Below are 12,479 nucleotides of genomic sequence, written 5' to 3' on the forward strand. Positions count from 1 at the left end.
ATCTTACAGGCTGCCAAAAGATTGTCATTTACTGTTTTATTCAAAGTCACTACGGTTGCAGCCTTTCTCAGGTGCACAATGTCTGTGGCCAATCTGCCCATGTGATGATGGTAAAAGAGATCCAGGTCAGCAACTGGAGTAACAGACTTAGGGCCCTATTCCACAGGAACGATAATCGACCGAATCGGCCCGATGCGGCCGATTATCGCTCGGTGGAATAGAAAGATCGATCAGCCGATGATCGTGTCATTTAGGGCCAGACCTAAAATCATCGTTCCCCCACCGCACATCGCTACGGTGGAATAGCGGTGCGCAATACATTACCTGCAGGGCTTCTCCTCCGCTCTGTCTTCCTCCCCGACTCCTGCACGCTCTAGCTGCAGAGTGGCCTGTCAGCTGACGAAGCGCACAACCAATCACAGGCCGCGGCGGCCTGTGATTGGCTGAGTGGCCTATCAGCTGACAGGCGATTTTGAAGCTAGAGCGCGGGACCCGGGGAGAAAGACAGAGCGGAGGAGAAGAACTGACAGGTATTGTATGCTGCAAGGACATCGGTAACTATGTCCCTGCAGCCCTCGCTCCACGATCATCGGGCCGTGGAATAGGCCCAGTAAACGAGCGGCGATCTAGCAGATCGGCGCTCTTATACATTGTTGATCGGGCCCCGCTCGGCCCGTGGAATAGGACCCTTAGGCACTAAGGAAAAGTTATTGGGATGTTCCAAGGCTGGATGGATGTCAATGGAGTAATCTTTGGCGCTAAAAGAAATCGTCTTGGAGCTTCTCCTCTAGTCCAGACCTTCTCATGGCTTCTTGGTAACCGAATGAAGAGACACTATTCCAAAGAACGCCTTTAAAGACAAATAAAAACTTTCAAGATTTCATTTATAAGAGATTAGTGCAAGGTTAAATAGGGACGGCCATTGAGGGTGTAAAGATTGGGTGGACCCCACTCTTCCTAACTGGATTGATGAAGGCAATCCGTGTCCATGTGCAATATTAGGGCTAATGAACAACACGGGAGGAGAGGGAGGTGGAATTCTCTTATATGAGCCATAACAGTGAACTAATCTATATGAGTTGATCCCATTCTGGTGGACCTGAGTTCTTTGTGCTACATTATGGCCATAATACTAATACTGAGTCATCTGTTTCTCAGGGAGCAGGATCTCATCACCACAGGGGCTACAATTAGAAAGTTAGGAAGTTCTCACGAACAAGACCCAGGACCACCAACAGGGCAGAACCGGTGGAACTGGTAATAGAGGCCCAGTCAGGTTCGGGGGCAAGCTTACCTGCTAACATCTATTCAGATCAGCGCTTGCTTAATCCTTGTTACCCAATTGTTGTCTGTGCACTCACAGACATTGAGTGGGGAGCTGCGGGAGGGGCTGCCCGAATAATCTTTAGATAATAGAAGGGGCTTCTGCCACATCTGCTATCACACGGGACGACGACCAGCAGACCATCTCTATCGTTATTGTGATTTTGGGTCATGTAAAACAACGATCATCCGACATTGTGCATGTGTTGTTTTACAACATGAGTTATCACACGAAATGATTATCGGCTGGTAAAAGGGCAAGTATGGTGAATTATGGCTTCGTGTAGTGGTATCCTTAGCATAGCTTTTTTTTATATTCCTTGCACCTCCTGCCCACCCAGGATTTTTAGATTTGGCCAGAGTTCTCCTCTAAGATGAATAGAAACTGGTGCAGCCAATGCATCCGGATAGAAACTCAGCAACATAGTGGAAGCGGAGGCCACATTTCCCACCCGGTTTGGCTTTTGTATCTATATACACCCTTCAACTGTCTTACTTCATTTAGTAGTATGTTTGCTTATTTTCTGTGTATCTAAGTCTATCATGTGTGATACTGTCTGCTGGGCTGTTAGGTACTAAATCCATACTTTGGATTTTTGATCGATTCGGTTTTAATTTCATAAGATTCATAAGATTTTAGTTTTTCATATTATAATATTATTTTAATTATAGTCTTCTAAAAGAACTGGGCAGATTACATCCCCTTCTTAGTTTTCTGTGAGTGAGGCTCAGTTATTGGGGAGAGAAGACAGAGGGGCAGCAATGTGCAGGGGTGGCGCATCGGCGGTGGCGGTCCTGACAGGCGTGTGAGCAGGGAGATCCGACGTGCGTGTCCGTGTTGTTCTCACAGCTTGGTGATTCAGGCCCAGGCAACCGAGAAGTATGCATAGCTAAAGCCCCCGGCTGTTTGAGGCTCTTTGTATGAGCCATAGGCTCTGCGAGATCCTGATTCCTGAAGCTTCCAGGGCACTGATCACAGCCGCTCTGTTGTCCCCGGCCAGCGGACAAGTCTTGGCGCAGCGGCGTCCAGCGACCGTAAATCAGTGCCGGCCACAACTTCTGTCCTATAAAATAAGGATTTATTTATAGACGCCCCCCGATCAGACAGATACATTATATCCCAGGGAATGTCAGGATTCCAGACACATCAATGTGGATCTATGGGTCTATAGCACAGGGTGGGATCAGGGGGTCACACATCCCTTAGAGGGGCTATCGAGCTATAGATAAATAAAATCATCATATCATGAACAAACATCCGATTACACTGGTCAACAAATTTTCAAAAGTTGTTTGGTTCAGAAATAAAATTATCCATTTCTTAATGATTTTTATGTGTTGAATTCAAATATCACAAGGAAAAATGTTAATTGTCTCTAGTTTCTATGATATGGAAGAGTTCTCATGTTACTGTTTTGTGAATTGTATAGAATACAGTATAATAGCCGACATATTTATTACTTCTGCAATCATAAGGAAGCACGTTTACTGTTCATAAACTTTTGAAATATATTTATAGGAAACTTAGTTCTATCTGAAATCAACTACATTTTACAGGCAGATCTATGATTTATTACAAATTAATTATGTTTATCGAACTCTGGAATGTCGCTCCTTATTCAATGGCTACTCGGTGCATTTACACATGTCTTTTGTATTCATCCATGGGATTGTCTCTGATAAAAGTCCAACAGTAATCTTGAGCATTGATGGGTTCCATTTACCCCGATACCTTTTTTCCATAGTCGCAATTTCCTGGTAAAATTGTTCACCATGTTCATTGCTCACCGCTCCACAGTTTGGTGCAAAGAAATCAAGATGAGAGTGCAAGAAATGAATCTTTAAAGACATGTTACATCCCAGGTTTTTATATGCCTTGAGGACCAAGACCAAGACCAAGCTTGATATGCAATGGAGGTAGCAGTATCTTTGTTGGTTCAACAAGTGCTGGATACATAACATTTTTAGTCCCTGGCTGCAGTGATTTTCGGAGTGGCCAGTCTTCTTGTAATGTTCTGATCTTGCATGACTGTCCCACTCACATAGGAAGAAGCAGTACATGGTGTATCCACCCTGTAGACCAAGCAACCTAGCGCAACCACTTTCAAGTCACCACAGACCAGTTGGAACTGAAGGTAGTGCATTGCCATTGTGCAGTAAGACAGCTTTAGAACTTAGCACCGATGACTCGATAAATAGCCTCCACTCATCGGGGTTATAGCTGATTTTGAGGGCTTCCATTAAACTGCAGACGTTATTGCATGCGACAAGATCACCTTCCATGAAGAAGAACTGGACAAGATGCTTTTGACGGTTGCGGAAAAAAGAAATCCGATCATCTGCTAACAGATGCCACTGTTGAATCCTGGAACCTAAGAGCTCTGCCTTACTCTTGGGCAGGTCTAGATCTCTAACCAGATCGTTCAGTTCACTTTGCGATATTAGGTGTGGTTCCGTGGAGATTGATGCAATAAAATCTGTATCTGATGAGGTAGATGGTTCATGACAAAATCCTTCTTCCTTCTCCTCAGTTGAATCGACTGAGAATGTTTCTGGTGCTTTTGGAACTATCAGTTCTTCTGAATGAGCTATCGGACGTATCTCAGATGGAATATTTGGTTTTTTTTCCGAAATTCCTTTCCCAATTGGAGGCACATTGCAGAAGTAGCAATTGTCACTATGGTCAGATGGCTCTCTCCAGATCATTGGCACTGCCAAAGGCATAGATTGTCTCTTCCCGTTCAACCAATGTCTGAGGTATGATGAACATCTATTACAGCATGTGTGTGGAGCCCAACTCTTGTCCTGATCTCCTATTTTGCAGCCAAAATACAAGTGGTAGGCTTTCTTAACCAAAGGAGTCAGACTTCGCTTCTGTGATGAAAAGGTGACTTTACCACATATATAGCAGAAATGATCTGCTTTTTTATGGCAGGTCTGAGGCATTGCTAAATGTAAATAGGCTGAACGATATGAACCAAACTGTAATAAACATATACAGACTGAAAGACATAATACGAACTGTTTGAACTGCTGGATGACTGATAAAGGGAGAATATATAAAGCTGTGTTATGCAATTTTAGTTAGGATTGCATCACATGGGGGGGAGATAAAACTGCCTAACAGTAAAACTGTCTTTGTTGCCTATGGCAACCAATCAGAGTGGTGCTTTCATTTTACCAGTAGCAGTAAGCTGATCTCTGATTGGTTGCCATGGGAAACTAAGACAGTTTTACTGTTAGTTTTTGATTATCTCCCCCATGGTCTTTTATATCCTTCTATTGGTCATTCTAAGATGATGCAATATACCAGTTGATGATGCAATACTGATGATGAAAACTTTTCCTAGTATTGTATCACAGGCTGTGAGAAATATAGAAAGTACGTCTATATCTTGAAAATTAGAGCCAATTTCCAAATTTGAACATCATTTTCGATCTCAGCACCCCAAAATTAGTTAATGCAGTTCATAGAAATGGGTATCGGCACTATCCACTCACCGCTATGCAGGAGATCCCAGCTGGTAAAGTTTCTCTGGACACTGGCGTGGTAATGGCAGTGCTCTACACCTCTCAGCAAACAACATCCAATAGACTTTTAGAGAAATAGAGGCAATGTGGCACTTGCTAAACTTTCCACGTATTCTTTATTACACCATCTTGACAGTCAGTAATACAAAGGACGGATTGGCAACGAACGTTTCACGCTAAGTCGCGCTTTTTCAAAGCCATGGCTTATAGTTTGGTCCGTTTTTATAGGAACTAATTGTTTGAGCAAGGGCTGCACAGACATCGCTAACAATGTCTGTGCCGCCCTCATTAAACAATTAACAATTAGCAGATCGGCGCTTGTTTACAGTATTGATCAGCCCGTCTAATAGGACCCTAAGGGGTGTATTACACTAAACTATTTTTGGACGTACTTGGCCGATTACCGGCCGTTCCGGTCAATAATCATGTGGTGTAATAGCTCAAGCTGAAAGACAACAATCAGCATAATGTCAGCAGATCATTGTCTTTTAGCATGTTGAATAAAAACAACAACTTTATAGGAGTGGCCACAACAGACCATCACTATATATAGATCATCCAAGGAGCCCCCCCCCCCCCCCCTGCAGCTCCCCGCGCCCCCACTCCTACTGCTTACTGTCGGTGTGTTTATTAGCCCAGACAGTGAGCGGAGAACAAGGAGCAAGCGAGCTCTGACCTGACAGGTCGGTGCTCGCTTGCTCCTAAATATCAGTCTGTGTAATAGGGCCTTAATGTAAGTGAGGGCCAATCTGGTAGATCGCTAAATAAGCCTATAACACGGCTCGATTATTGCGCAGAAAGGGCTGTATATATTGTGTTAAGTGTAAAATAACAAACTTTATACATTACCTTTTACGCTCCGCGGTGTTTCTCTTGTTTTTACCTGCAGTGGCCACTGGAGCAAAATGGGTTGTTGTATGTAAGGATCGCCTAACACATGGTGAGAAGTTTGAGAAGTGATCCTGTCCACAGGGGCCGATATTCCTGCAATACATCACCTGCTACAATGAATTTCTGCAGTTCTAAAGGCCATAGGAGATTCAACCGGCTACTATATAGGAGGGGGTCTAATAATGGGGACTGTGTGGAGAAGTCCACGTCATATCTAAGGGCAACGTTTAAAGGAAAGAATGCCAGAAAAAGGTTTGATGTAAAAAAAAAAAAAGTTCAAAATCTTGACAAAAAAACTCTAATGCCAAAGTCATATATTGAAGAAAATAAAAAAATCTGGTATTCAAAGAGAAAAAGTTTTGAATCCAAAGAAAAAAAAAAAACTTTGCCAAATAACAGAAGTTTTTATGCTGATTCATTTTTAGAAAGTATTAAGAGAAAGGGGCAACGTTTGACATTAAAATAAAAACGTAAAAACACCTTCTTAGAAATCTTTCGATATAAGTCACATTGAACTTTTTGGACACATAAGCAGCTACAGATGAAGTTGGATTTTCTTTGTCCGGTAGGTTGGAGCGGTCTCTCACAATAGACACACAGAGGCGTCTCATAGATGCCGCGGCGCTCCCTATACATGGGCCTTACATTTCTATGTGTCGAATATTCCTCTATAGGGCAGAAATCACCAATAGAGAAGCTGTAACAAGGAGAAGCTTTCACAATACATTCTCCGGAGGGGATGTGGGCGGCACTAAGACGAGCTCCAGATAGAAGTGTCAGCGCGGACACAATGTAACCGTATGGGCTCCGGCCGGGAGAGATAACAGCCATTGTCTGCCACTTGTCACTTTCCTTTAATTTATGGCCGCAGATGATTGAGAGCGGAGATTTGTGGCATCTATTCTCCAGCGTATCCCTCGCCTGCAGCCGCTGGACGTCAATATCGCCCCTTGTCTCCTGTGCCTTATTCATCGGAATTCAGGGGGAAACTCCCAGCAGAATCTCATGAATCAGTGATCAGTGCTGGAGAAGGGGCGGATGATGGGATCCCAACAAATAACAACGCTTGTCATAAAATCCCGGATTTCCATGGACGACGCTCAGCGCTTCATCTCCTGCGTCTTTCTAACATACATGTGCGTTTCGATTTCTCACCATTTTGCTGTTCTTGTATCAGGGTTCCCCAATGTGTGGCTTTTTATCTGTTGCAAACCTACGACTCCCATTTTGCCCTGACAAAACTGTTGCAAAACTACAACTCTATTTACGGCTGGAAATAAAACAGTCACAAAAAATGTGGAAAAATTACAAAACTTACATCTCCCGTTATGTCCTGATAGAACTCCCTGAAAAGTGCAATGGTGCAAAACTATTACTAGTCTTACATGAAGAATGAAAGAAGTATAGACCCAGCAACACAATGACGTGGCCAAGACTAAGGGTGGTTAGACCCGAAACATGTTGGTACAGTGCTTCATGTGGATCATGTATGCACAATAAGAAGAATTTCCCGGGCTGCCATAGTGTTGCTGGACAGGTACAGGTAAGTGCCCGGTAAGAAGCAGTAAGCTGTGTCTTCCTAAATAGCTTTAGGCTGGTTTCACAGTTTTTTTCATTTGTGTGCGTCCCTTTTGAACCATTTTTCCCTTGACTTTGATTATAAAAACGATTCAAAACAAATGCACACAAATACATGTTTTTTTTGTTTACAGAAGATCGCAATCCATGCATGGAGGATGTGAGAACGATGGGGCCATACCTCTGATGATGGTTCACACCAACACACACTATACAAGCCCCCATTCCTCACTGCCAAGAAGGGGCCTGGGGACACATGTGCTCTTCCTGAGATTGGGGGGCATGTGTTGAGGGGACTCATGGAAGAGGTGATCGGGACCCCATACTCATTTGCCCAGTCTCTGGGATGAGTACTGTATTGTTGTAGAGACTTTGGACACCCTTCTCTGCAGCTCCTGTTCTATGGAACACATAGAACCTTCTGTATATTAGAGCAACAGAACTACATACAGTACCTAGTGTTGGAAGGTGACATAAAATGTGCATTTAGAAAAAGACCATGGTATGATTGTGCCCCCAAATCCTGACTAGAGGTGAAACGTGAGATAGGCCCAGTGCAAAATCTCCCGCAGTACCCCACAACTATAAGGCTATGTTCACACAACGTACAACTACGGCCGTAGTTCTGCGGGGTGGAACAATGCCTATTGATGAATGGGATCCCGGCCGGAGCGTACACACATCGTATACGCTCCGGCCTGGGAGCCCATGCGGGGCCGCAAAAAACTGACATGTCAGACTTGTCAGTTCACACAGTGAAGCGAGCGACTATGGGAAGCTCTGATGCGGGCGCACGCTAATGCGCCCGCATCAGAGTTCCACGGCCGGACGGATCATCCAGCCGGCACTTAAGGTCTCTGCCCGCATCATCCCGGCCGGGGTCACGGAACGGCCGGACTCTAACGGTGTGTGAACATAGCCTTATGCTGGATAGTACTGGATTGCTGATATGGGCTAGAGACTTTATGGGGCTCCTGACCGCACCTTCTTCACCCCTTATAGATACTTACCTGATCCTGACATTGCAAAATTAAAGGGGTACTCCAGCGAATGTTTTTTTTTTTTTCCCCAAATCAACCGGTGTCAGAAAGTTATATAGATTTGTAATTTACTTCTATTTATAAATCTCCCGTCTTCCAGTATTTATCAGCTGTGTCAAAATGGAGAGAATACACCATTTCCTGCAGGACATACAGTATTTGATAAGTACTTGAAGACTGGAGATTTTTAAGTAGCAGTAAAAAAACAAATCTATATAACTTTCTGACTCCAGCTGATTTGAAAGAAAAAGACTTTCACTGGATAATTCCTTTATTATATTTGATGCTTTTCTGCATTCTTGTGCAAAAATTAATAAGATGAAAAAAACACAGAAATGGTTGCACCTGAGTGCAGGTAAACTGCCTGGAATAACCTGCAGCGGTGCTAGGATGTTTTTGCAGTAATTTCCTGCATATCACCCCATGACCCATGTAACCGCAGCCTGATCCCACACTGGGGAGGCAGAGTGATGATCACACAGCGGGGAGTCAGGCAGGGACACGCCGCAGCACAGGATTCCCGTTACTAATTAGCGCTTAGTAAAAGTGAGTCGCAGCTAACGGCAAATTACGGGTATTTTAAGCAAATCGCTGGAAGCTGTCCTCAGACTATCCGCCCATATGAATCATTGCTCATTAAAAACAAATCCAAGCGATCGTCTAAAGTTCACACAAACACATTCCTAATGCAGAATACAGGAGACAGGGTGCAGAATATTTCTCATAAAGTGTAGAGTACAGGCCTGTAAGAGCGGCTAACCCAGATGTAGACGGGTCTGGTGGTGACCACCTGGTTCTGGAGACCGCACAGCAGGAACTTTACAGTTCTTACAGGACCATCAGTGACATCAGCACCATCAGTGGCATCAGGACCATCAGTGGCATCAGGACCATCAGTGGCATCAGGACCATCAGTGACATCAACAGTGGCATCAGGACCATCAGTGGCATCAGGACCATCAGTGACATCAACATCATCAGTGGCATCAGCACCATCAGTGGCATCAGGACCATCAGTGGCATCAGGACCATCAGTGACATCAACAGTGGCATCAGGACCATCAGTGGCATCAGGACCATCAGTGACATCAACATCATCAGTGGCATCAGGACCATCAGTGGCATCAGGACCATCAGTGACATCAACATCATCAGTGGCATCAGGACCATCAGTGACATCAGGACCATCAGTGACATCAGCATCGTCAGTGGCATCAGGACCATCAGTGGCATCAGGACCATCAGTGGCATCAGGACCATCAGTGACATCAGCATCGTCAGTGGCATCAGCACCATCAGTGACATCAGGACCATCAGTGACATCAGCATCGTCAGTGGCATCAGCACCATCAGTGACATCAGGACCATCAGTGGCATCAGGACATCAGGACCATCAGTGACATCAGCACCATCAGTGGCATCAGGACCATCAGTGGCATCAGGACCATCAGTGGCATCAGGACCATCAGTGACATCAACATCATCAGTGGCATCAGGACCATCAGTGGCATCAGGACCATCAGTGACATCAGCATCATCAGTGGCATCAGGACCATCAGTGACATCAGGGCCATCAGTGACATCAGGACCATCAGTGGCATCAGCATCATCAGTGGCATCAGGACCATCAGTGGCATCAGGACCATCAGTGGCATCAGGACCATCAGTGGCATCAGCATCATCAGTGGCATTAGGACCATCAGTGACATTAGGACCATCAGTGGCATCAGGACCATCAGTGACATCAGCATCATCAGTGGCATTAGGACCATCAGTGACATCAGCATCATCAGTGGCATCACGACCATCAGTGACATCAGGACCATCAATGACAGCACCATCAGTGACATCAGGACCATCAATGACATCAGCACCATCAGTGACATCAGCATCATCAGTGACATCAGGACCATCAGCACCATCAGTGACATCAGGACCATCAGTGGCATCAGCACCATCAGTGGCATCAGGACCATCAGTGGCATCAGGACCATCAGCATCATCAGTGGCATTAGGACCATCAGTGACATCAGCACCATCAGTGACATGAGGACCATCAGTGGCATCAGGACCATCAATGACATCAGGACCATCAGTGGCATGAGGACCATCAGTGGCATGAGGACCATCAGTGACATCAGCACCATCAGTGGCATCAGCACCATTAGTGGCATCAGGACCATCAGTGACATCAGGACCATCAGTACCATCAGTTGCATCAACACCATTAGTGGCATCAGGACCATCAGTGACATCAGGACTATCAGCACCATCAGTGACATCAGGTCAGGACCATCAGTGACATTAGGGCCATCAGGAACCTCAATATCAGTGATGCCACTAATGTGCTGATGTCACACATGGTCCTGACCTGATATCACTGAAGGTGCTGATGCCACACTTATGGTCCTGATGTCACTGATGGTGTTGATGCCACTGATGGTCCTGATGTCACAGATGGTGTTGATGTGATTGATGGTCCTGACATCGCTGATGGTGTTGATGCCACTGATGGTCCTGATGTCAGTGATGGTGCCGATGTCATAGATGGTGCTGATAGCACTGATGGTGTTGATATCACAGATGGTCCTGATGTCACTGATGGTCCTGATGTCACTGATAATCATGATGTCACTGATGGCCCTGTCATTACTAATGGTGCTGATGTTAATGATGGTGCAAATGTAAAGGCTGCATTAAACATTGGTCACATGACCTTCCAGCTGCAGGAGTATTCCACTTCCCTCTCGCCAAAAAGATTGGATCATTCTAGTCTAGCTGAGGATACTGGGAAGACATGCCTATCTGTCTCTTGCTACACAACAGAAGGAGAGGGGGTTTAGGCCTAGTTCACTTCATATTTCCTTACCAGCAAAGTCTGCTGTAAGCAAGTAGACCTGTCTCTACCAGACAAAACACATTCAGTTAAAGTCGCTTAAAGAGGAAGTCCAGAAAAAGACATTGAAACCAGGAAAATAGTTTACTGTATTGCTTTAGAATACAATAGACTTTTGTTCAAAGCTGCAATCACTCTTGTGGAGGTAAATGTGATAGTAGTGTTCTCACACGTGTGGGCAAATAGGATTCACAGAATACTGATAAGGACTTGACAATACCTGTTAGAAAAACTGGAATACACTTGTGAAGCTTGTAGTCAGTGGAAATAGACTTGGAGTTAGTTGAGATTGAGTTAGGGTTCTGTAGCTATGGATTAGGGACCTATTCAGACACAGTGGTTCAGCTTGGGCTGTTAGAGAAAAGTCCTGAATCCACTGGAAAATACGTCCACCTAAGCTACCATGTGGGCATAGAGTGACACACGATCAGGGATTGCAGGCCCACCTGGTGAGAGACCTAGTTGCCCGAGAGACCCTCAAGGGATCCGCTAGCAATTTGCAGGAGACACTTAGCTAAACTAATGACACAAGTCCCCCAGCGTGAATACATTAGCCCTGTCCTTCACCGCAGCTCCATGCAGTGCTCTAGCCGGACATGTCTAGGGTCTAGCAATCAGAATAAATAATAAATAGTCCCACACAAGGCTCCTGGCGGCAGGCCAGGGCCTGTAAGAACATTCTCAGCAGGCTCTGTGTCTGTACACTCTCTCATACACTGACTGGAACAACTAGAACGGACTCTGACCCCTCCCCCCACTATATATATAAGGCCAACAGGGGGGAATCTGATTGGGCAATAGACTGGGGACAATCCTCTGTGATTGGTGAATACTCCTGAGGTAACTAGCTCAAGGATTGGTTAGCAGAAACAGTGGCAAGAAAAACACATCATCAATAATAAAAACATCAGTTAACCCTTTTATACTTTTAGACCATCAGCCGTGCAGTAGAACAGTGACATCTGGTGGTGGGAGTTGCTCACTACTGACTTCAGTCTCAGAATTTACACAAATGCACAGTACCGACCTATACTTGTTAGAAAAGACAATGGACCCCTCTCAGGGACAATGCAATAGGTTCAGAGTTGGTGACTGTATTGGCTACACTAAATGAGCTACAAACACCAGGATGGCGGCATCTCATGTAAACCATAGATAACCTGCCCATTACTGCCCTGGGTGGGATGTGGTGGGGCAGCTATGAGGGTTAGGGTATGATT

The 12,479-nt window shown here is 45.1% G+C and overlaps 2 protein-coding genes across 5 annotated transcripts in view; both read left to right on the plus strand.

The window, feature by feature from the left end:
• GLI2 (GLI family zinc finger 2) overlaps nucleotides 1-12,479 on the plus strand; it is a 452,275-nt gene that overhangs the window by 140,521 nt on the left and 299,275 nt on the right. The gene's annotated exons all lie outside the window — the stretch shown is intronic.
• On the plus strand, nucleotides 4,829-10,715 carry LOC138801732 (uro-adherence factor A-like). Its single transcript, XM_069984824.1, has 4 exons — nucleotides 4,829-4,847; nucleotides 5,744-5,794; nucleotides 9,098-9,693; nucleotides 9,735-10,715. The coding sequence occupies exons 1-4, from the start codon at nucleotides 4,829-4,831 to the stop codon at nucleotides 10,713-10,715; spliced, it is 1,647 nt and encodes a 548-aa protein (XP_069840925.1).

The sequence above is a fragment of the Dendropsophus ebraccatus genome, chromosome 9 (assembly GCF_027789765.1).
Source record: "Dendropsophus ebraccatus isolate aDenEbr1 chromosome 9, aDenEbr1.pat, whole genome shotgun sequence".
In the NCBI taxonomy this organism is placed as follows: domain Eukaryota; kingdom Metazoa; phylum Chordata; class Amphibia; order Anura; family Hylidae; genus Dendropsophus; species Dendropsophus ebraccatus.

What these genes read in the sequence shown, in the direction of transcription:
- LOC138801732 (XM_069984824.1), top strand. An exon ending in TAAGGATCGCCTAACACATG is followed by an intron (nt 5,795 to 9,097) that starts GTGAGAAGTTTG and finishes CATAAAGTGTAG; the next exon opens with AGTACAGGCCTGTAAGAGCG. An exon ending in CCATCAGTGACATCAGCATC is followed by an intron (nt 9,694 to 9,734) that starts GTCAGTGGCATC and finishes CAGGACCATCAG; the next exon opens with TGGCATCAGGACATCAGGAC.